Below are 24,234 nucleotides of genomic sequence, written 5' to 3'. Positions count from 1 at the left end.
CCGCAGCCTATAGTTTGACGAAAACGGACTCTCCGTGTGCCGTGGGACGTAATGTGGGACGTAATTCGTTTCTCCTTCCGCTAGCCACCATACTCCCGCTTTCGCTCTGCTGTCGGCTCTGTCTTGGCTCTGTTTCTGGCCGTGCGTTCGCGTTTTGCGCAGAAAAGCCGTAGCGCCGTCTGCGGACGCCGTTCTACTCACCGATGGCGCAACGTCACTATGAGACCATGATGTCAGTACTCCTCGATCGGAGGGCGGGCGATTTGAACTGCGCTAGAGGTACGCGGACGCTTCAGAACGCATTTTCTCTTAAAATAAGTGTCTCCTTGGCACGAAGCAAGCGTTTCGAGGTTTCTGTGATGGTATTTCAACAGTTTACGTTGACTTAATAGTAACCTTTAGTGTCCCTTTAAGGACAACTTATCGTAAAAAAATGAAAATCGTATAATCGAAAGTACATACTTAGACCCAAGTACGTGTGAAAAAGCTTAATCAGTATTTCTTATAGGCTCGATTGCGGATGATGTGCGTCAGTAATTCATATGCAGTAATTTACTATTACTATAAGATCCTCTAATCGATAGTAACGTTCTAAGTTACACGAACGCGCTAGTACTTCAATATAACGCCTGAAGAACGATTTTTTGGAAGTTGTCTTCTGCCCAAATGTTCTCTATCTGCGGAGAAGCCAGCTTTTAAGGTGCTTTTGTACGCACGAGCAGACACCCCCCGAAACAATCACGTTCGTAAATACGGGCCACGAGAAGCTGCTTCAGTGCAAGAATCAAATAGTAGCACTTTCGTTCTGGACGATGCTTCATAGCTAGGTTATTGGGGCCAAAGGCTGTAGGACCCCCTTTCTCCGACTCAAAATATCAATCAGCTGTGGTGTTTCAGCCTTGTGGTTTTAAGGCAACATATTCGAGGTCCGTTCAAGAAATGTCCAGAGATTGCAGGCCTGCAAAAAAAAAAAGAAAAAAAAAAGAAAATCACGCAACCAACGAATAAACGAACAAATGAACGAACGAACGAGTATAGTAGAGGTAAAGGGAGCTCAGAAGAGCCTCGTAAAATGATTCGTCTTATTACAGTTGCCCGCGTGAGTTTCTGTTTACTGCCCACTGAACTAAAACTTCGAGCAAAACCCATCTGTAGACGTCACTATTACGATTAAGGATGCATAAAAGAGTCTCAACAACAGCAAGGAAGCACACAGTATAGGTGTGCCCTTTCAAGCGTGGAAGTTAAGGTATCTAGATATTGCATTGCATGGGACAGAGAAGGAAGAACGGGATATGATTGACAGGTCGAACCAACGATCTCTGAATCGCCCCAGTTCTAAAAACCAGGTGCGCACTCTGCACAACTATTATCGTCTGCTTACTGCTATTCTTCGCTAGTTATGTGATGACGTTACAGAGCCGACATTTTAAAAAGAAGCCAGCGCATCAGGTTTTTTTGTTCTTTCGTGTTGTTCGTTTTTATGGGCATTTAACAGAAAACCTACTTCCAACGACTTGTTTATTCCTTGCTCTTCAGTAGATAAGGCTCAATGAGGGGAACAGCGGTTATTTTTTTAGCAACAAAATAATAACAAGAAAGAACGTCATCTTGACGTCGGACGAAACATGATGACGTTCACATGTACAGACAAGTCTTTTTTCTTTTTTTTCAATAGGCGTTAAAGTAGAGAGCCTTAGTAGCTGTTGTGAATTACAACACTCCTTCGCATTGCTTCTTCGAAATTAAATGGGCCTCTACAAAAAAAAAGGAAAAGAAAAACACAGCTAACCAGGCGGGTAGATGAAAAACCTGCTTGCACCGATGCTGCGCCTCGAATCAGACCGATGAGACTAAAGAAATTACACATGACCCAACGTATTGTTTGGATTGGATGGCCAACGTACGCCTGCAATACTATGCAGGCTCCACAAATCAGGCGGACGGGTGTCGCCACCTCTCGGTAAATAATAGAAAGGGCTGCAGCGCCGCACGGCTTTCGAGATGAAAAAACAGCGACCGCTACTCAATCTCTGAGGCCACGCCAGTCGTCGCCAGGTCCAGAGCAGCCTTTCACCTTTTTTCCTCCGCTGCATTTACTAAAACGAAGCTTTATTTACCTACTTTCCCGCGCTTCACATGGCTGCCTGGCTGCTGGGTTATGTTGGGTCACTAGCTTGTATTTGTGGAAATATATGCGCGAATGTCATGTGAAACTACCAGCGAAGTGGTTTATACAAAGTTTGTATGCGGACAAAGTATGCGTAGAATAATTATATCAATTATTATATCACATTTCCTGCGCAGAATTTGAACACATAATGTTGGCTCCCACGCACACCGATGTGCTAATGGAATTGGGAATTATATTTAACGTATTCTTGCATTCCCGTTATTTTCTTCGATTTAGCCACTGTGTATATATGTCGGCTCACAGATAACTCTAAAGCACACCAATTTTTAATAGAAAGTGGCGAATGGGCGTTTGACCCACGACCTACTGTATAAAGGGTCGTGGTTAAACCACGACCCCTTATACAGTAGGTCGTGGTTTGACCATTGGTTCAATACGTTGCTTGCAGTCTGGGCGGCTGTGATCGTGGCTTCTTTGTAGACATTCGGGTGACTTGATTGTGGCCGTTGGAGTGACTGTGACACTGTCTCCTTCCGGCCGATGTCTCACTAGGCACGCCACATTTCTAGCACGTCTAGCGAAGGCTAATCCTTACTCAAGCTGAAAAGGAGAACTTGTCCAGCGCGGTATCCTTAATGGATGGGGATTCGTATGCAGTCAGCTGAAATAGGACCATGAAAAATCGCTATATACAAACTATTATACAATGTGAACTGGTGCATCCTACTTTGGTTTCCATTGACTTTCTGTCGCATTCAGTAAAATGTATGTTGACATGCAACTGAATATCGTGTACTATTTCTGTGAGGAGAATTCGCTCAGCGTTATGCAGCGCCATTTTGTGTCACCTTAGTCTCGCGCCCCGTCTCCTAGCGCTGACATAGCATAGTATACAAAACAAGTCCAACGCAGTGCGACAGCGCGCTCCACATATTATCGGGGATTTCATTAAGTCCAAAGCGCCGCCATCAACGTACGTGGGGCGACTAAAGACGCAATAGACAACGCACGATTGTGAAGCCAGCCCATTCCTCATCTCATTAGCCTGCGGTTAACGCCTATTGCACCACTTTCCAGAGCTGCTCTCTGATAATAAGACATAGTTATTTTAATTTCATCTACGTCATTTCGTTCACGTCAGTGTATAGGTGCGCGAGCATATCCGTGCGCGACTGAACCAGCTTCTCGGCAGGTAATCGCCTCCCTCTGATATTGCACCACACCAAGACTGCGGAAACCAAGTGTCGCCCTCTCAAGAGCGCATAACTATTCACCCATTGAAGACTTATTAAGGTTCCGGACATCTGAGACAACTAGTTATAACAACCAGATTTCCCAGTTTCGTGAACATCGTTATGATTAGACATGTGCCTTGTCAGAGTTCAACGCAACCGAATCTAGTGGCCCGGTTTAGTGCACAAATGACATGACGTGTACTCGCGTGTCTTAAGATAGCGTTAGCTAGGCATTGAACGTAAATAAAATAAGGCAACCAGGTTTGCACAAGGTTGCACTGGCATCACGAGGTCCGCGTAGATTAGTGAAAAAAGTCATCATAGATTTACTACATGATGCCTGAGGCTATGGCATAATAGTCTCATACAATGGTCTCATACTGAGAACTCGCACATGGCAGCGGCCCTTTTCTTTTCTGCACACTTGTGATGCGGGCCCTGCGTCCAACGATTTGGCGGTGTATATCGGGTGTTGCGATTCGCCTGCGACACGTGGTTTTGCCGGCGCGACTGCGGCGGGGCGGCAGACATTTTTGGCCCGATCGTCGTCGCCGCAACGCTCATCGCCAGGTGTTTCCAAGCGCGACTGCGGCGATGCGACCGCATAGGGACCATCCTCTCATTCCAGTCATTGTGCCCGAAACAGGCGATGCCAAAGCAGGGACCATCCTCTCATTCCAGTCATTGTGCCCGAAACAGGCGATGCCAAAGCAGGGACCATCCTCTCATTACAGTCATTGTGCCCGACCGGCAGCGCTACAACAGGGTGCTACGAGATCGTGCTCGACAGGGTGCTACGAGATCGTGCTCGTCATGGTGCTACGGCATCGCTACGACAGTGTGCGTCACCATTAGCCCATTGTACATTCACGTGCTCGTCTTTTGAGGGGTTCCTTCTTGCCCTCAACTGCGAGAGTATAAAAACAGCTGCCCCCGGACGCAAAAGGGAGGGCTCCGATTTCTTCTGTTGAGTGAAGTGCTCTCCCGTCTCTCTACTTCGGTCAAACCTGACCGCCAACTCTTTGCGATGTTAAAATAAACAAGTTGTTTTGTTGTTACCAGTCGACTCATGCTTTGCCGGGACCTTCGGATGCTTCCAGTTGTACCCCAGGCCGCCAGGCCAACGCTACCCTTGGGGCTTGCGACCCAGGTACAACCACGGGCGTCAGCGCCGAGTTCCCAACAGATCGTACCAGCGGTCCGATTCCAAACAACTGGTTGCCAGCGGTGAGATCGCCTCCGACTTCAAACAACTGTCTGCCAGCGGTGGGATCGCGACAACGGAGGCCAGCAGCGAAGATATGCAGTTGACTGTATGCTGAGCAGCTCAACGACGATCCGGGAGCAGTGCAACGAGCCCTGTGTGATGACTGGTTGCCTGCAGCGGAACGACTGCGCTGGACTCTTGGCTGCGAGGTTTGGTGAGTGCGGGACTTTCTTCTTCTGAGCTTTGCCAGGCTTTTGTTAGTGTCAGAAACAGAGCTGGTAATTGTGGTTGTCGTTGCTGCCGGGTTAGTTTGCGGCAAGACAATAGTAAGCAGTAGAGAAAGCAGCATTCAGAGCAGCCATGGATTTGAAGTCGTTGCGCAAACCGAAATTGTTGGAGCTTGCAAGAGAGTTGGGTCTGGATGTCTCAGACAAACTAAGAAAACCTGAACTGCTAAAGGCTATTCTTGAGTTAGAGGCTGAGGATGACGAGCTGTCGGAATGCCTTGAGACTATTGAGGAGAGGTCAAAAAGACAGGAGCGCGAACTTAAAGAGCAAAAAGAGAAACAGGAGCGCGAACTTAAAGAGCAAAAAGAGAAACAGGAGCGCGAACTTAAAGAGCAGAAAGAAAAAGAAGAGCGTGACCGTCAACACGCTTTGGAAATAAAGCGTCTTGAGGTAGAGATGGAACGCGCTCGTAATGGAAGTCAGGCACACGGTGCAGGAGAACGCGTATTGTTCAAAATGACTGACCTGATGCGGCCGTTTAAGCTTGGAGAGGACATTGGTTTGTTCCTGGTTAACTTTGAGCGAACGTGCGAGAAGCAGGGGTTCTCTCGGGAAACGTGGCCACAGCGCTTGCTCACTTTGTTACCCGGCGAGGCGGCCGACGTAGTCGCTCGCTTGGATAGAGAGGAGGCAGAGGATTTCGACACAGTGAAATCGAGTCTTCTAAAAAAGTACCGGCTGTCTGCGGAGGCGTTCCGTCGGAAGTTTCGGGAAAATGAGAAAGGCAGAAGTGAGTCATATACAGAGTTTGCGTATAGGCTTATGTCGAACATGCAGGAGTGGCTCAAAGAAGAGAAAGCGTTTGGTGACCACGATAAAGTTCTGCAGTGTTTCGGGCTAGAACAGTTTTATAGTCGGTTACCGGAGAACGTGCGGTACTGGGTCTTGGATAGGCCAGACGTTTGTACGGTGGCTAGAGCCGCTGAGCTAGCCGAGGAGTTTGTGACGCGTCGAGCTCGCGGAGCTAAGGACGGTCAAAAGGGTGAATTTGGCTCGAAGTTTGAGAGGCCGAAGTTCACACCCATGAGAGCAAAGGGGAACACGCGTAGTGAGGATGCAAGTGAAAGCAGTCCGACCAAACGTAAAGAGACGGCGGCAGCCGAAGCCGAACGCAGAAAGCGGTTCGAGATGAGGCGAGCGGGCGTTTGTTATACGTGCCAGAAGCCGGGTCACTTTTCGGCGCAGTGTCCGGAAACAACACCAAAAGTTGTGTTTTTTTTCAATAGGCAGCACTGACGAGAACATGAAGCTTCTCGAGCCTTACATGCGAGACCTCCTCGTGAACGGGAAAGAGTGCCGAGTGCTTCGCGATTCCGCAGCTACGATGGATGTAGTTCACCCGTCTTACGTAGAACCCCATATGTTCACGGGCGAGTGCGCATGGATCAAGCAAGCCGTGGAAGCTCATAGCGTGTGTCTGCCGGTAGCAAAAGTGCTTATTGAAGGACCTTTCGGAGCGCTTGAGACAGAGGCGGCAGTGTCATCTATGCTGCCACCCCAGTACCCGTACCTATTTTCAAACAGGTCCGATCACCTCCTGCGCGAGAAGGGGCTTTTGTTTGGTGAAGCTAGTGTTCAGGCCTTAACCAGATCGAAGGTTCGGGAGCTCGCTGCAAAGGCGGTAGTTGCGGGGCCGACGTTATCAAACAACGAAAAAGGGTCAGAGGCGCAGCAAGCTGATATTCAGAGCACGCCCGAACTGAATAAAACTGAGTCTGTAGCGTTGAAGGCGCCAGATACTGGAGAGGAAAATCCCGATTCGGGAAAGTTAGAAGAGCTATCTACTGATTTGCTCATCGCGCCTACGTCAGACGGACTTGATAGGTTGCTAAAAGTCAGCCGGTCGGCTTTGATAGCCGAGCAAAAAAAGGATGGCAGCCTAGAAAACGTGCGCTGCAATGTCAAAGAAGGTATCGCCAGGAAAACTGCGCGTTTTGTGGAAAGAGGTGGAGTCCTGTACCGGAAGTATCTAGACCGAAGAGGAGTGGAGTTCGATCAGCTGATCGTGCCTCAATGCTATCGTCAGGATCTGTTGCGCTTGTCGCATGGGGGTTCGTGGTCCGGACACCTAGGAGTTAAGAAAACTAAGGACCGTCTCTTGCAAGAGTACTATTGGCCAGGGTGTTTTCGGGACGCAGACCATTTCGTGAGGACATGTGACACTTGTCAGCGGGTGGGCAAACCAGGGGACAAATCGAGGGCGCCGTTGAAATTGGTACCTATCATTACGGAGCCTTTTAGACGGCTCGTTATTGATACTGTGGGACCTCTGCCGGTAACAGCCACGGGGTACAGACACATTTTGACTGTGATCTGCCCAGCGACAAAGTTCCCTGAAGCAGTGCCGCTTAAAGAACTCAGCTCAGTTGAGATAGTTAATGCACTACTGTCCATATTTGCGCGAGTTGGTTTCCCTGCGGAAATCCAATCAGATCAGGGCACAGTGTTTACTAGCGCTTTGACGACAACTTTTCTCGAAAGGTGTGGGGTAAAGCTGTTACACAGCTCAGTGTACCACCCACAGTCGAATTCCGTTGAGAAGCTCCACTCCGTCATGAAGCGCGTGTTGAGAGCGTTGTGTTTTGAACATCGAACTGACTGGGAGCTGTGTCTGCCTGGGGTGATGTTTGCTTTAAGGACCGCGCCGCATGCGGCTACGGGGTTTTCGCCAGCTGAACTGGTGTACGGTCGCTCGCTTCGATCTCCGCTTCGCATGCTTCGAGAATCATGGGAAGGTAGGGGCGACGACCCAGTCGTGGTGGAGTACGTGCTTAAGCTCCTCGAACGCTTAAGAAGGGCACAGGAGTTGTCAGGTGAAGCAATGACAAAGGCCCAGCAGAGGGCCAAGGTTTATTATGATCGGACAGCCAGGGCCCGTCGTTTTGAGGTTGGCGATGAGGTCATGATATTGCGCACATCGCTAAACAACAAACTAGACGTGCAGTGGGAGGGCCCAGCACGAATTGTTCAGAAACTGTCGGACGTTAACTACGTGGTAAGTCTGCCAGGAAAGCGGAAAGCACAGCAAGTTTACCACTGTAATCTGCTCAAACCTTATAGACAAAGGGAAGCAGTGGTGTGCATGATGGTAAACGTTCCTGAAGAGCTTCCGGTCGAGCTTCCGGGACTAGGCTCAGTGACGAACAGGGAAGACACCGGTCAAGTCATTAGTGACCTTATCAGTAAAGCACCGCTGTCGCCCGAGCAGAAAACCGAACTACACCAGCTATTACAAGAGTTTCAAGGTCTGTTCTCTGAGAGGCCTGGTAGGACTTCTGTACTTACTCATGATATAGAACTTACCTCCACAGAGCCAGTACGATCCAAGGCGTATCGGGTGTCACCCCGCCAGAGCGATATTATGAAGGCTGAGGTAAAGAAAATGCTACAGCTCGGTGTTATTGAGGCAGGTGAGAGTGATTATACCTCCCCTTTGATTTTAGTTGAGGTACCGGGCAAGGAACCTCGTCCTTGCGTCGACTACCGCAGGCTTAATTCCATCACTAAGGATCAAATTTATCCGATCCCTAACATCGAGGAGCGCCTTGAGAAAGTTAGTAGCGCTCAGTTTATTTCCACCCTAGATCTTGTCAGGGGTTATTGGCAGGTTCCACTTACAGAAGAGGCTAGTAGGTATGCGGCGTTCATTTCACCAATGGGAACATTCCGTCCTAAAGTGTTGAGTTTTGGTTTGAAGAACGCGCCATACTGTTTTTCAAGCCTCATGGATAAAGTGTTGCGGGGACAGCAAGAATTCGCTTTACCGTATCTAGACGACGTAGCGATATTCTCCGCATCCTGGTCTGAGCATATGACACACTTGCGGGCAGTGCTAACCCGCCTGCGCGAAGCAGGCTTGACAGTAAAGGCTCCTAAGTGCCAGTTAGCACAGGCCGAGGTTGTCTACCTCGGTCACGTGATTGGTCAGGGTCGTCGCCGCCCCTCTGAAATAAAAGTGGCCGCTGTGCGGGACTTTCCGCAACCGCGCACCAAGACCGATATTCGGTCGTTCTTGGGTGTCGCCGGCTACTATCAGAGGTACATCCCTAGGTACTCTGATATCGCGGCTCCCCTGACGGATGCTCTAAGAAAAACAGAGCCTCAAACAGTCGTCTGGGACGAGACAAAGGAAAGAGCTTTTAGCGCCCTAAAGAGTGCCCTAACAAGCCAGCCTGTGCTACGATCGCCAGACTATACAAAAGGGTTCATTGTTCAGTGCGATGCTAGTGAGCGAGGCATGGGCGTTGTACTGTGCCAACGGGAAAATGGAGAAGTAGAACACCCCGTCCTGTATGCTAGTCGTAAGCTGACCAGTCGTGAGCAGGCGTATAGCGCCACCGAGAAAGAGTGTGCATGTCTCGTGTGGGCCGTTCAGAAATTGTCATGCTATCTAGCCGGCTCGAGGTTTATCATTGAGACGGATCACTGCCCTCTCCAATGGCTGCAGACCATCTCTCCCAAAAATGGCCGCCTCCTGCGCTGGAGCCTCGCTTTACAACAATATTCCTTTGAGGTGCGTTACAAAAAGGGGAGTCTCAACGGTAACGCCGATGGCTTAAGTCGAAGCCCCTAACGTAGGAATCAGCCTCAAAATTGTTTGTTACTGATGTTTTTCTTCCTGAGGCAGGATTTTTTTTTTACATATTGCTTTTGTTTAGTGTTTCAAAGTGATGATATGCTTTCTAGTGCAATTTTTCAATTTGTGGACGCGTTCTGAGTGATGCTAGACTACTGTAAGGAACTAGGCAGTGGTATAAAAAGGGGAAAGAGCCTGGCAGGGCTTAGTGAGGGTTGTGCCGTGCTTGCTGACTGAGCGGTTGAGTTTCAGCGTAGTTCTAACGCTTGCCGGGAACGAGAACAAAAATGTGAACTCTCCCGAAGTCACTTTGCAGTGTCCCGTGCGAACCTGAACGAGAGAACGAGGCCTTCTCTGTGCGCTGCGCTCAAGAAACGTCGAGGGACGCCCGACTTCGGTTATGTGCATCATCGAGCGACATCCCTCCGGACAGCGGATGCAGTCCCCTGTCCATCGGGATCTCCTTCCCCCGGCGGGGCGGTCTGTTGCGATTCGCCTGCGACACGTGGTTTTGCCGGCGCGACTGCGGCGGGGCGGCAGACATTTTTGGCCCGATCGTCGTCGCCGCAACGCTCATCGCCAGGTGTTTCCAAGCGCGACTGCGGCGATGCGACCGCATAGGGACCATCCTCTCATTCCAGTCATTGTGCCCGAAACAGGCGATGCCAAAGCAGGGACCATCCTCTCATTCCAGTCATTGTGCCCGAAACAGGCGATGCCAAAGCAGGGACCATCCTCTCATTACAGTCATTGTGCCCGACCGGCAGCGCTACAACAGGGTGCTACGAGATCGTGCTCGACAGGGTGCTACGAGATCGTGCTCGTCATGGTGCTACGGCATCGCTACGACAGTGTGCGTCACCATTAGCCCATTGTACATTCACGTGCTCGTCTTTTGAGGGGTTCCTTCTTGCCCTCAACTGCGAGAGTATAAAAACAGCTGCCCCCGGACGCAAAAGGGAGGGCTCCGATTTCTTCTGTTGAGTGAAGTGCTCTCCCGTCTCTCTACTTCGGTCAAACCTGACCGCCAACTCTTTGCGATGTTAAAATAAACAAGTTGTTTTGTTGTTACCAGTCGACTCATGCTTTGCCGGGACCTTCGGATGCTTCCAGTTGTACCCCAGGCCGCCAGGCCAACGCTACCCTTGGGGCTTGCGACCCAGGTACAACCACGGGCGTCAGCGCCGAGTTCCCAACAGATCGTACCAGCGGTCCGGATCCAAACACGGGATGCCACGGTAGTTACGAGAGTTTCGTAGTGGAAACTCCAGAGTTGGAATGATTCCGGAATCATTCCACATTTCAAACAACCGGAATGGAATGGGAATGAAATGATGGCACCAGTCGGTGGGTAGATGGAATGTGAATGGAATGTTAGCCTGAGATTCCGTAATGTAGTTGGAATGGAATGAGCACATAGTCCTGAAGAGCTAAATGTTGATTTTAAGTGAAACTACAAATCCGGCAAGTTTGCGAATTAGACTTAACTAAACTTGGCCAATTTATTCAATTTCTAAATGTTCCTCAATACTGGCTCTTTGCAAGATATGTCACAAGCTCGGCCATTGGGCTGATTACTGTCCTACGCCACACGTGGTCATTTGCGCGACGTGCGGGACTGACAACCCCACCCCGTCACATCCGTGCACCCCACACTGCAGATCCGGTGACGGGACCCACCCTACAGCGGATCCAAACTGCCCGCGGCGTGCTAGGCATACACTGAACAAAGCTTGGGTTCGGAAAGCTCTCGAGAAAGAGCAGCGTGAACTCCAACCCTCCAGCGACCCGACCACTACCACAGATACGGCGGAGACCCGAACGTCGCGCGCCCCAACGAAGGAGACCAGAAAAGTCCGGTCGGAGACCCGTTCGAGATCCCGTCGCAAGTTCCGGACCCGCTCCAAGTCTCGGTCCCGATCCCGCGAGGCATCGGTGCGCCTCCCAGAGAAGCGCCCTCATTCCCCATCTTCCCAACAACCCTACAAGAAGGCCCTGCAGACCAACGCCCCAGCCAAGGTGACCCTAGTCCCTTCAGGGGTGCAGCGGACCCCGGAGAAGAAAACAGCAATGGAGGCGCCTCGGGAGGTCGGTCGGGCGGAGGGTCCCCCACAGCTCGCTCCGCCCCGTAAATCTCTCCCTACCCCTTCCCCTATTACCAATTCGTTACCAAAGCCCGATCCTCTAATAGAAATAGCCCGCCTACGTCGTGACATGGAAGCGCGCTGTGAACGCCTGCAAAAACAAATGGACGCGCTGGTGACAGACATGAGCACTAGTATGCAGGCAGCTTTGGACAGGATAGAACCCCAAATGGAGGCCCTTCAAATAGGTATTACGGAACAAGTGAAATCATGTATAGAGTGCACTTTCGCACGCATGCAAGTTCCTCAGCTTAGCGGTAACAACGAAATCGCGCTTTCCGACCAAGACTCTCGGCCGCAACCTTCAAATGTGGGCACCCGGCGCCCGCATCCCTATGCACGACCGCCTGCTTCCTCTCGCGATGATGAAGGCGCCGCGTAACGGGGAGCAACTAGTGGCGTGGCAGTGGAATTGTAGGGGATTCCACCGAAAACGAGGTTCCCTACAGCAGTATATCGCCACATCCACGAACCCTCCCGATGTCATCCTCTTACAGGAAGTCAATTGCACCCCTTCTTTATCCGGCTACAGCACGCTCTCGGGTGTCTCTCCTCTTGTTGGAGCCTTAGTTTCGAAACATGTTACATGTCGCATGCATACCACTAACATTGACATTCCTCACCAAATATTGGAAATAATTACGCAAGGTAAACGCAGCGAGAGTCTGTTTATACTCAATGCATACAGTTCCCCCCGTTCGCGAACGCACTGTTTTCAGCACCTACTAACAGAATTTGGTAGGTTTGAACGGGTTTGTGTGGTGGCCGGCGACTTTTACGCTCCGCATACTGCATGGGGTTACGTTAAATCGCAGGCTAAAGGGACCCGCTTATGGAATGCCATCTGTAACATGAGATACACAGTGCTTACCGACCCAGAGCACCCCACTCGGATGGGCAACAGCGTATCTCGTGACACCTGCCCTGACCTTACCTTCGTGCGCAATACTGGCCCAGTCGTTGCGCACGGGACTTTAGAGGAGCACCTTGGTAGTGACCACTACATTGTAGCGACCACCTTGTCATTACGGGGTGCGCGCAGGCCCGAGCGAAATGTGCATATAACGGATTGGGCGAAATTCAGGGAACGTCGCCAGGACCCACGTGAGCGCCAAAGGTATGAACGCTGGCTTGACTCTCTCGCACAAGATCTAGAGGCCACCACGAGCACACTGCGCACCAGAACCGAGACACCAGACATAGACCCGCATTTACTTCATCTTTGGAACGGCCGCAGAGGGTTGACACGACGATGGAAACGACAACGCCTCAACCGCAAACTTAGGAAACGTATAGATCAAATTACACGGGAATCTCAGGAGTATGCAGAGATCCTTACGAGGAATAACTGGCGAGGATTTTGCGATCGCCTCTCAGGCACATTGAGCACAGCAAAAACGTGGTCGATTCTTCGCTCACTCACAGATCCCACCACAACAAAGGGAAAAACATTTCAACAGCTGCACATCCTAATGCACGAGTACAGGGACGATGTCTCGACACTCCTCAGAGAGCTAGAGAAGCATTTCATACCCACAGGCCCGCCGCCGCAGTACCCTGACTATCCTTATGTAGGCGAGGCGAACGAATTGCTCGATGCAGACATCACATCTGACGAGGTGCGGGTGGTCCTACAAGACCTACGCCGCAACACGGCACCGGGAGCCGACCACATCCGATTCGCCACCCGTCGTAACCTCAGTGACGCGGATATTAACGACCTCACCCATATCTTCAATGATTGCCACCGCAAGGGCATGCTTCCCCAAGCATGGCGACACGCCGACATCACACTGATCCCCAAACCGGGCAAGCCTGTTAAGGTTGAAAACTTACGACCCATCTCCCTAGCATCCTGCATTGGTAAGCTCATGGAGCATGTACTCTTGCGGCGTCTGCAGCCCTTCCTCGAAGAAAAATCATTCTTTTCTAACTCTCAATTCGGATATCGGGCTCATCTGTCTGCCAAAGATGCGCTTTTACAATTGCGGGAGGAAGTCATAGGACCTCCGTCGTCCGCCCAAACGAGAGCACTCATCGCCTTAGACCTAAAAGGGTCATTCGATAATGTTGAACGTGACCTCATCCTTCACAATGTTGCACATTCACACTGTGAAATTCGTATGTACAACTATATCCGCGCATTTCTTCGAGATCGCACAGCCACCGTAGGAATGGGACCGCATCGATCCGGTACGATATATTCGCCTTGTAGGACGTGGAACACCCCAGGGCTCAGTTCTTTCCCCTACTCTATTCAATATCGCGCTCGCAGGGCTCCCCCGGCTACTCGACCAGATCCCAGATATCGCCCACGCTATTTATGCGGACGACATTACTATCTGGTCGACACGGGGTTCCGACGGAGCCATCCAGGACCGACTGCAGCAAGCAGTCGATACAGTTTCCGAGTACGCGAGAAAATGCGGCTTAAGATGTGCTCCGGAAAAATCGGAGCTCATAATCATTCGCCCCCGCAGCCGTTCCTCTACTCCCCCTATCACTGTGCACGTGGACGACACACCGATACCACAGGTTAATCGTAATCGTATCCTCGGCCTACACGTCCAAGCGGATGGCAGGTCAAACTACACTGTTTCCCTTCTATCCAGACAGATTGAGCAAATTCTGGCCATGATCCGGAGGGTCTCCAACAGGCGCTCGGGTCTTCGAAAAGAGGACCTGCTGCGCTTGGTGGAGGCATGCGTGATCAGCCGCCTTACATACCATCTCCCATTTCAGCGGTTGACCCAAGCGCAACAACTTCGCATAGACGCAATGATTCGCAAAGCGACGAAGCTGGCCCATGGCCTCCCGAACTACACTTCCACACACCGCCTCCTTAACTTAGGGACACATAACACACTAGGCGAGCTGCTAGAGGCACATTGGGTCAGCCATCGCCAGCGCCTCCTACTCACTCCTACTGGCCGCCATCTTCTCACACGGCTAGGATACTCCGTCCCACCCCTTGAGTCTGAAACCCGTCCAACGATCTTGTCGTCAGCGATACGCCAAGCACTAAGTATTCATCCATTGCCACGTCATATGCACCCCGAGCATGACAAAGGGCGGCGCAAAGCCCGTGTACGATACATTGGCCGCATGCTTGCAAACATCCCGGAAACACATACTTTATACACGGACACATCACGCACTCAAGAGGGCTATACCTCGGTAGTTTTGGATGGCACCGAATCCCTGAGAGACTCTGCTGCAATGCTCGGAACAAATGCCGCTTACGGAGAAATTCTCGGTGTGGCTCTTGCAATTCGATACGCCATCCGTGTTCCCGAGGAAGTGTATATATTGACGGACTCGCAACAGGCATGCCGGGCGTTCCTATCAGGACATGGCATCCCGAGAGCGGCGCACCAAATTCTCAAACAGATCCCGCAAAATACACCAACCACAACTCCCCGCATCCACTTACTCTGGACCTCTGGTCATACCTCGCTGCCGGGTAACGAACGTGCACATGCGATTGCCCGAGAAATTTCCCTCCGGGCGACTCGGCGTGGTGAGGCGACTAGTTCAGAGTGGGGGGATCCCTTGCTCCATTACAATGACATACTCCGTCATTATACACGCATTCGTCGCACCCACGCCGCACCACCGCCGTCCTTCTCGCGGGAGGAAGCAGTGGCATTACGCCAGTTACAAACCGCAACTTTTCCAAATCTTGTCTCTCTCAATAAATTCTACCCACACTGTTATGCAGATCGTTGCCCTGGCTGTAGCAGCTCGCCCACAATCTTCCACGTCACGATTGAGTGCACTGCAAACCTCTTTCCTCCCTTGCCAACTCTCCTTTACCCCCTACGCAACAAAGAGCTGTGGGACGATGCCCTCCGCGACGGACCTCCCGAGGTCCTCCGAGCTGTGATACAACGGGCGCGAAACATCGCCGGAATCATCTTAGGGACCCTGGACTGAAGGTTCATCCCACACTGCTCTCGGCATTCAAATATTATTAATAAAGATGTTTTACTCTCTCTCTTTCAGTATCAACCGATGTACGTGACTGCTTTTGTCACGGTGATTACAAAGAAAGCTGTATTCCGCACATTTTACGCTTCTGAAGACCCGGGAATCTTTCTCCATTACAACGTTGAAAAGAATTCAGAGACATCAATGTTTAGTTACTATTTTAGCAGTGGTGAGGCAATGCCGTTAAGCTTCTGGGAGTCAACCGCGTCTTGTTCACCGCTGCTCGCGCGGGTCAGATATTTTTTTTTTTTTTCTGTCGGCGTAACATCGGCTGATATATAGCGCGTTTTTTTCTACGACCTTTCTTATTGCGAGGGCACAAGCAGATTGCCTGTGCGACGCCTCTCTTGAGCATAATGTCCATAATTTTATTAAAACAGCTATGCAACCGTCCTTTTTAATTTTAAAATAAAGTGCTCCAAGACCATGCGCCTCTTTTGCTCGGTGGCTGTATCAACAGCACTGTAACATCATTTACCATTTCTAATTAGTGCACGGATGATGCAACAGGTCCTTAACTAAATTATGTAATATCTTCTAAATGATCTATATACAAAGGTTTAAAATGATACATAGTTCTGTACTGTGTTTATGTGTTTTAATTCGAGCTAAATTTTATTTATTTCTCTGTCTAGTCCTATTACCCGTGTGCTAATCTTGTGCACTCATTTTGTACATGTGTTCAGTGAAATTGTGAAACAAAGTTTATAAAGTAGGGGCCCTGTATTCGCCAGACATGGGCTCTACTATCCGAGTGTTCGCGCAGTGCTTTCGTTAGGGCTAATTTTAAGGTTTTCACTGCGCATAGGCAGATAGATTTTGGCCGAAACCAAGACTGACACAATTTTTCTTTCTGTGTGTCTTTTCTTCTTTTCTTTCTTTCTTTAGTTATTTGTGAGAGAGAGAGAGAACAATAGATATTAGAGGGATTGCAGGCGATAACGTTATGCGGAGAGACAACAGGCCACGCAGCGTGTTTCTCCCCGTGCGAAAAGATATTACGTAATGTTATTCACAACGTTGCGAAGACTTCAAAAATATGTTTTTAGTAACTACGCACGCAAGGGAGGCCCGAGTAATAAACAACTGTACAGAATAAAGCGTTTCAGTTACTGGAATCGAAGGAATGGAACGGTTCAGTTCAGCCCCTTCAGGAGTGGGAATGGTCCAGCTCTCACCATTCTGATGAGATAAAAGGTGCGGTATTGCGGGGATCGTCACTCCGGAGTGAAGTGCAAATGGAATGGAGGGGCCTTCTTTGCAGCACTGGTAGATATTAGGTCAAGCAGCTCACACAGACAGGTGACTGCTCGCCCGTGCGACGCCTTTTTTGAGCAGGTAAGGGCCATAACTTTATGAAAACAGCTATGGAACCGTTGTTTCTAATGTTAAAATAAAGTGCGCCACGCTATAAGCGCTTTACAAAGCCCCCTAAGCCAGAGCTCTCTCATACTGCCTTCGTGTCGGCGCATTCTCTCATCCAGGTACTCGGAAGATTCCGCAGGAACACTGCGAAAACTGCTTATCCTGGCCCGTCGGCTCCACTGCAAACCTCCAAAGCGGCGGCGCCCTTCTTACGAAGGATGCCGACGGCAGCGCTTCATCGTCGACTGGTGGGGCTAAACGGCGACCGGCCCGAGAATTCTAAGAGTCTGGAAAACTCGTCCGACGACGATGCGACGCGCTTTAAAATATATGGAGTTTTACGTGCCAAAACCACTTTCTGATTATGAGGCACGCCGTAGTGGAGGACTCCGGAAATTTCGGCCACCTGGGGTTCTTTAAGGTGCACCTAAATCTAAGTACACAGGTGTTCTCGCATTTCTCACCCCCATCGAAATGCGGCCGCCGTGGCCGGGATTCGATCCCGCGACCTCGTGCTCAGCAGCCCGACACCATATATAGCCACTGAGCAACCACGGCGGGTGATGTGACGCATTCATCTCTATACGCGGTGTAGACGAGACAAGGACGATGCTCCGTGGAATCGCTGCCGACGAAGGCTTCTTCTTCGTGGACCACGTTATCAGCAGATTTTCGGAGTCCGGCTACTTACTGACCCGATGGCTCAAGTCGCAGGGAGTGGCTGACGTTGCCACCTTCGTGGAAGAACACGAGGTGAAGAAGAGTACTCAGCTCCGTTAAGGACATAGAGACATTTGGTTTTGACAGGCTTAATCGTCCCTCTTTATAGTGGGCTTCACACGTGCCGTGGCTGCAGTTGAACACTTGCGGGCTCTATAAACGCAAGGCCAAGACTCTTGTCGGTTAGGCCGAGAAAGAAGAGAGCGTGTATTTAGCGCGTCCAATGTGCAGAACGCGCATCTTTAGGTTTTTGAAAAAGACTGGCATCATGCTCAGCTCAAGCACATGTACGTATAATTTATCGTCCGTATTTTACGGCAATATCGATTTATCAACTTGTGATCAATTGGAAACGAAAAATTTTATAAATATTCGGACTCCTCTATTGCGCACAATTTGCCATTATCATTCTAGGTCGCTAAGCTTAAATGGACTATTTCAGCGTACAAAACTGGAAGCCTTCCACGGGCTTTGTTTGCAGAAAGGAGGAAGTTTAACCATAATAGACACGTAGCAGCGCAGTGCGACAGGTACCAAGAATAAGAAGACACACAGCGCTAGCTTTCAAAGTTAGCGCTGTGTCTTCCTATTCTTGGTCCCTGTCGTATTGCGCTGCTCCGTGTCTATTACGAATACAAACTACCTAGCCCGACAACGTGCCCCATCAAGTTTAACCAGTTGCACCTGGTTTGCTACCCTAGACTGGGGGAGGGAAAACGGGAACACAATGAAAAAGGTAAGGGGAAAGGAAGTGATGCGTGTGTACACAAAACAGCCTTCATAGCTGCGCATTCGAAGGCGGTTACAGAGCGGCCTATGACCGTTCTTAAAAAAGCTCTGCAATGGCTTTCTGCATGGATGACGGTCTATTCCAGGGTCCCAGTTTGTTAATTTGGAAAGCGTCAGAGGCCAGATCACGAAAAAAAAAAAAAGCTTAAGTTGGTCTCAGCTACAGTGTTTTCTGAGCCAGCTACTTAGGTTTAGGTAAGAGAACAGCGGAAAAAAAAGGATGGGAACGAAATAAAAGAACAACCTATAGACTCCAAAGGAACTGCAGACGCCTTTTACAAAGCTTGACAATTGCCTCGGTCTCTGCTTGGTGCTGTGTTTTACCTTATTGGATGTGCAAGCAGATCGAACTGTTAGCAGTTTTCATGCCGAAGACGATTGATCATGTGCTCTGAGTTCGTTCGCGTAAGAGAGTAAATTAATGACGGTATCTTAGGCGCCTATCGACAATTGGATATTTTCTGACAGAGAAATCTTGGTCAAAACAACGGGTGATGAAAACCGCCGTGTATTTACTGAGAACGAACTTGATGTTCAACTGCAAGGTATGCTTCCAGGTTTCTTTCTTTTTTTAAAAAATCTTTCTTTCATGAGCGTAAGCATTTCTCCAGGAAACATAGCGTTGAGGTAAAGCACATATTTTTGTCGTGCACACTCAATTCCGCTGGCGTTCTAGTGCGCGCTACTGTATTGTGCTGAACGAACGTGCGGCAGAGGACGCCGTCCGCTAAAGCTGCACTAACATAAACAAGGCTTTATAATACGCGCACTCCATCCAAAATTGTATTGCTATTCGCCTTTAAAGCAAAGGAGGGCACTTACAAGGCAATAATAGCTGATGATGATTATGAGCTAGCTCAGTATACCCTCGCGTATGCAACAAGCAATTGAGGGAAACTTGGTGGGAATCGGGCACTCGCTGCCTGCTACCATAACATTTTCTTTTCCAGTTATCTGTTTATAGTCACGGTACAGTAATATTTTACAATATATGACTGTCAAAGGCTCCAAATACAGCATCAGCACGAGGGGAAGCTGTGCCTAGTAATGACCTTGTTCTTACCGCGCATATTGGAGTCACGCCCATTTCAATGCTTACCACGCGATAACCTCACAAAAGGTTAACGTTCATGAAAAGGACCACGCAACCGGGCAGGGTTTCATTCGAACACAATGCCGTCACTTGAGAAACGAGCTTTATGAGTGCTTCGATACCGACCCGTGACCACAACTGAGCCCTCAACTGAGAACGACAAATGCTATCAATCTTCACGGCGGCGTTGGTGTATCGGAAAACATGCTGCGTGATTGATTTAGTCATAACGTTTACAACAAAATAATGCGCGCAGAACTCATTTACGATGACTGCCGAAGCATGCGAAAAGCCGAAACGCGTTATATGCATGAGGCGCACTGCATCCGGGCTCCGCTCACGCGCTTCCCACGTGACACACGCTGCTCCAGCTGCGAAGTCCGCGCATAGCGAGTGACACACTGTGACCCAAGTTGGCGTCGAAGAGTTTCACTGCGGAGGGGCACGTAGCCAGTGGCACCTTCGCAGAGGCACACACACCCAGACCCGCACAAACGGTCCATATTTTTAGACTCCGCCACCGTTGTGATCAGCCCACGTTTTCAGATGGGACAATCTTCCGGATCGGCCCATATTTTGGTGGGATAGGTGGACAGCTAAGTAGCTGGAAATAAAACTGGTGCGACAATGCCAAGAATGCTTTCGACGCATTGTGGATCGATGCATTAGAGATAGTCCAGAGAAATGCTGTTCGTTTCATTTTATTTCTGTGCGGCCGTGATTACCGCCTCAGAAATAGTCCAGCCTGACGGTAGCACGACCATACAGACCAGAAGAAAATTGTTACGTCTGAAATTTTCATACTTACTATTCAATGGCAAACTCATCCTGGATCCTACCTCCTATATAATAACTCCTGTAACAATCTGTCATATTCATGCTTTGGCCTTAAGTCCGTACTTTAGCAGAACTAATCATCAAGTTTTTCGGTCTCTCCGAACAATTGCAGAATGGAACGAGCTTCCACACGCAAGTATTCACTCTCTAGAAACATTAGAATCAGCTGTATAGTTAGTCTAGACATTTCCTTCACCCTTATTTTTTTCACTCTTTGGCTGTTATAGAATGATGTCACATGAGTGTCGGAAACGCTGTATTACGCATTACTTCCACTTCTAGCACTGCTGTTGTAATATTGACCTGCTATTGTGCACGCATTATTGCGATATGTTCTCTATTCCTTGCCTCTCCTGCTTGAGCATTTCATGCCTTCATGCTGCAGTATTCAACGAATGCATGAATAAATGAGCATTAATATAGTAGAACAACTATTACCCATAGTCGACGGGACCTGCCGGTATATGGGCGTTTCAGCAAGCGTGAAAAGGATGGGTAGTAGTACATGGACTTGCTTAAAATGCGTCCTTCAGGCTTCAAACTACTTTGTGACTTTCGTAAATTGATCACATTCAAGAAAAATATTGTGTTATAAACTTAACAATTCACCATGATTATGCGTTCGCGTAGAGCATTACCTTCGTGCGTTTAGAAAAGATGCGATTTCTCGGACATTTAGACATATAAAGCGTAACAAATAATGCTACTTTCGTTCATGTGAATGAGGATTACATATATAATTCGGTTAGCATAGACGTTTATCATAAAATTTCTGTTACAGCGTTGTTATCTCTATTAGTGCTGTTGTAATCTTTATTTATTTATTTATTTTTGCAGAACATAGAGAAATGAAGCGGCCAAGGTATCTTATACGTCAACCTCTCCCCGACAACCCATGTATAACAGAGGACGAAAGACGTGCCACTGGCATTGAGGCTCTACATCCACGCCCACCAATCAAAGCAGTCTGGCAACTGGGCAGCCCTGATAAGAAGAAGAAGTGACGAGGCGCGAAATGAGCTTGTGTTCGTGCTGTCGAATCATGCTGGCGCTCGGCCTTCTCTGGCCGGTGTACGCCTCGTTCAAGACCATCGACGAGAGGAATAACGGCCACAAGGCGGCCTTCCTGCTCAAGTACTGGGTCAGCATTGGCACCTACCTGCTGCTGGACTGCACGATCGAGGTCTTGTTCGGCGCTCACTTCGCGGACTTCATCAGCGGACTAAGGCTGGCCGCCTTCGTCTGGGTACTGGTACGCGCTGCCGTTCGAACAGACCGCCCCGATGTTCTCTGCATATACACACGAAAGGGTACCGGTGGATACCTACGCTTGGGTTGGAATCGGTGACGAGCGAAGCTTTCTTTGATGTAGATGTATTATAGCCTCGTAGTCACTGGCACATACCCGCCCTGGGGATCGGCCAAGAGCCGGGTAGTTCAAAATAAAATAAAGAAATCTGTAAATGAATCAAACAAAATTTGGAATAGGTAAATTATAATGGAAGGATAGATTTTCGATACTGCTTTGGTCGAAATGAAGGAATAACTGATAGCGTAAATGCAACTACTTAAACTCAGCTTGGTGGAAAGAAAATGAAATATTAAGGCCTGAATTTATAGTATAAATCTCATTGACCTCCACAAGAAAACCCTGGATGGCAGCGCAAACTTTCCCGTCACTGTGCCCATGGGTTGAGGCCCCCAGAGGATAATCGAATAGCCAAATCTAATCCGTGATGCTTGCCAAAATGTGTTCGCCTCACTTCTCGCTCTCCCGCAGCATACTTAGCTCAGCGCACGCTGTGGTCCCATTTCGTTCTCTTCTTGCTAAGCAGTCGGCTGCTGCGGTTGCCCACGTCTTCACTTGTCTGTAGTCGATTTCTGCAATTTCCTGTCGCTGACGCCTTCACTTCTTGGCACTCGTTCTGCTCGCCTGTTCGGGCACATACACGCAGCGGCACATACCCACTCTAGGGAACGGACCCGGAAAGTTCACTTGCGCAGTGGCCGGTTGCACGTGCCAAGGTCCTATTAACGGGGAGGCCAGGGGCAAAAAGAGGCAAATAAAAGTGCGCTCTAAAATACGCCAGAATTTCAGCTTGGAGTCCTCCACTACGTACGGCGTCCCTCATAAAAGTTTCGGGACAATAAATTCCACGTTCTTTTACGTTTCTTATTGCTATTTGTTTATTTATTTATTTCGCTTATGTCAGTGTCTTGTGTTGCGCTGTTCGAATTCAAAAGTATCAACCAACCAGCCGAAATCCGGACATTGTAAGCATGTATTCACTGCTATCCTACGTGCTTAGTGTCACCAATAGCCACTGCCGCCTGCGGCGCTCGGGCTCTCTCGTTCCGCCTGTACGCACGAAGCAGCTCCCGCGTGACGTCGGCGCTCTGCGCGCCCTCATCCGTCCTTGTTAAGTGCTGCGCTGTTCGAAATAAGATATTGCCTGCCTAAACGGCATCCTGAACCAGAGCATGCATATCAAGGTGTCCATCATCGTCTATGGGGAGCTTTGTGTCGTCAAACCGTATCAGACACCTCTCCCACCCCCAACAAAACGGTTGAGTCGAGGGGTGTACATACTATGTAAGCCCCATACGACAAACCAACTTAAAATTATACTCTCTCGCGTAGGTCCGGAATCTTTTGACAAATACGACATGCTTTACCGCTGCGAAGTGAATTAGTTTGTTATTGCTACTATGACGCTATATGTAGCAACAACGCTCTGAATACTCAGCCCAGTCTGTTCATTTTTTTTTTCAGGTACAAGCGCCGGAAGACTTTTATGAAAGTTTCGTTCGACCTCGAATGAAACTGTTGGAGCCGACTGCCGACAAGTTACTGGGGGAATTGGAGAAATTCACGATTTTCATGTAAAGCAAATATCGAAGCGTTCAACAACAAATACATGTCGTTATTTTTCGCTATTATTGCGGCCTTCGCGTACGTTGTGTTTTGGTTGGCGTGCAGTTTTGCATAAGGAGTTGTGTACGTGACGCCTGCTGCTTACGCATAAATGCTGCTACCAACAACCACACAAACACCTAATTGGCATGGAAATCAAAAGGTAGGAAACTCAGAAACATCAACATTTGTATGAAATATGCCCATTGTATTATGCAACTACCGGACAATTTCGCTGAAAACGTCATCCACATCAGATAGGCATTCAAGAAAGAACTAGGAGCGCATGATTCGCCGCCTATCTTGTATTGTCTCGCTTGATTGTATTTTATTGCAAACCTGTACCACCATATGCATAATAGGAGCCCGGTTCTCATCGCTAAAATTTCTGTATAAACTGATGAGTAAGAAAGTTTCTTCAACATGACTTGTTTCCCATTGTGCTTTATTTTTCTTGTACCCTAAATTTGACAACCAGTAGCACTAACTAGACAATGACGAAGAAATAAGGGTCACAAGAGACGCGCTTGTGTTATGATCTCTCTTCTAGGCTCTACATCTGCGATACATCTGATTAACGCTGCTGCTTGTCAAATATGAACTCCTACCAACTCGCCAAAGGCCCCTATTATTGCACCATAAAATTGTGTGTGTGTATCCCAGTCTACCTGTACTGAACAACACCTGCAAGACAAATATTCGTGTTCTGCAAGCAGCGCAAGCTCAAGCACTCAGAGTTTGTCTTGGTTTGCCGAGATGCACGTCAACTGAGGCAACTATTGCGATTGCTCGGGACCATCCAATGCAGACTCACATCACGGTGGAAACCCTGAGAACGCATATCAGACATTTGGCACGGGCCCCCTATCACCACCTTGCAACACTACCTTCAGACAGGCACCAAGCATCATTCTCAAAAACTATTGTCAAGTACAACGACAA

The 24,234-nt window shown here is 49.1% G+C and overlaps 1 protein-coding gene and 1 long non-coding RNA gene across 5 annotated transcripts in view; one reads left to right on the top strand and one right to left on the bottom strand.

The window, feature by feature from the left end:
• Positions 1 to 415: 415 nt before the first annotated feature.
• LOC142578704 (uncharacterized) overlaps positions 416 to 24,234 on the bottom strand; it is a 49,981-nt gene continuing 26,162 nt past the window's right edge. For 2 of the 4 annotated variants that reach the window (XR_012827290.1, XR_012827287.1), the window contains exons 3-4: positions 21,538 to 22,406; positions 416 to 958 (exon numbers count right to left, since the gene is read on the bottom strand). This is a non-coding gene — a long non-coding RNA (uncharacterized LOC142578704). The remainder of the gene's footprint in view (positions 959 to 21,537; positions 22,407 to 24,234) is intronic. The other 2 variants (XR_012827289.1, XR_012827288.1) reach the window with 2 other exon arrangements.
• Positions 21,251 to 23,946, top strand: LOC142578703 (receptor expression-enhancing protein 4-like). The gene is made up of 2 exons (XM_075688200.1): positions 21,251 to 21,630; positions 23,152 to 23,946. The coding sequence occupies exons 1-2, from the start codon at positions 21,394 to 21,396 to the stop codon at positions 23,263 to 23,265; spliced, it is 351 nt and encodes a 116-aa protein (XP_075544315.1). The 5' UTR covers positions 21,251 to 21,393; the 3' UTR covers positions 23,266 to 23,946.

This window comes from Dermacentor variabilis, chromosome 4 (assembly GCF_050947875.1).
Source record: "Dermacentor variabilis isolate Ectoservices chromosome 4, ASM5094787v1, whole genome shotgun sequence".
Lineage (NCBI taxonomy): Eukaryota > Metazoa > Arthropoda > Arachnida > Ixodida > Ixodidae > Dermacentor > Dermacentor variabilis.
The sequence above is the reverse complement of the archived record's forward strand: the minus strand, read 5'-3'. Positions and strand labels throughout refer to the sequence as shown.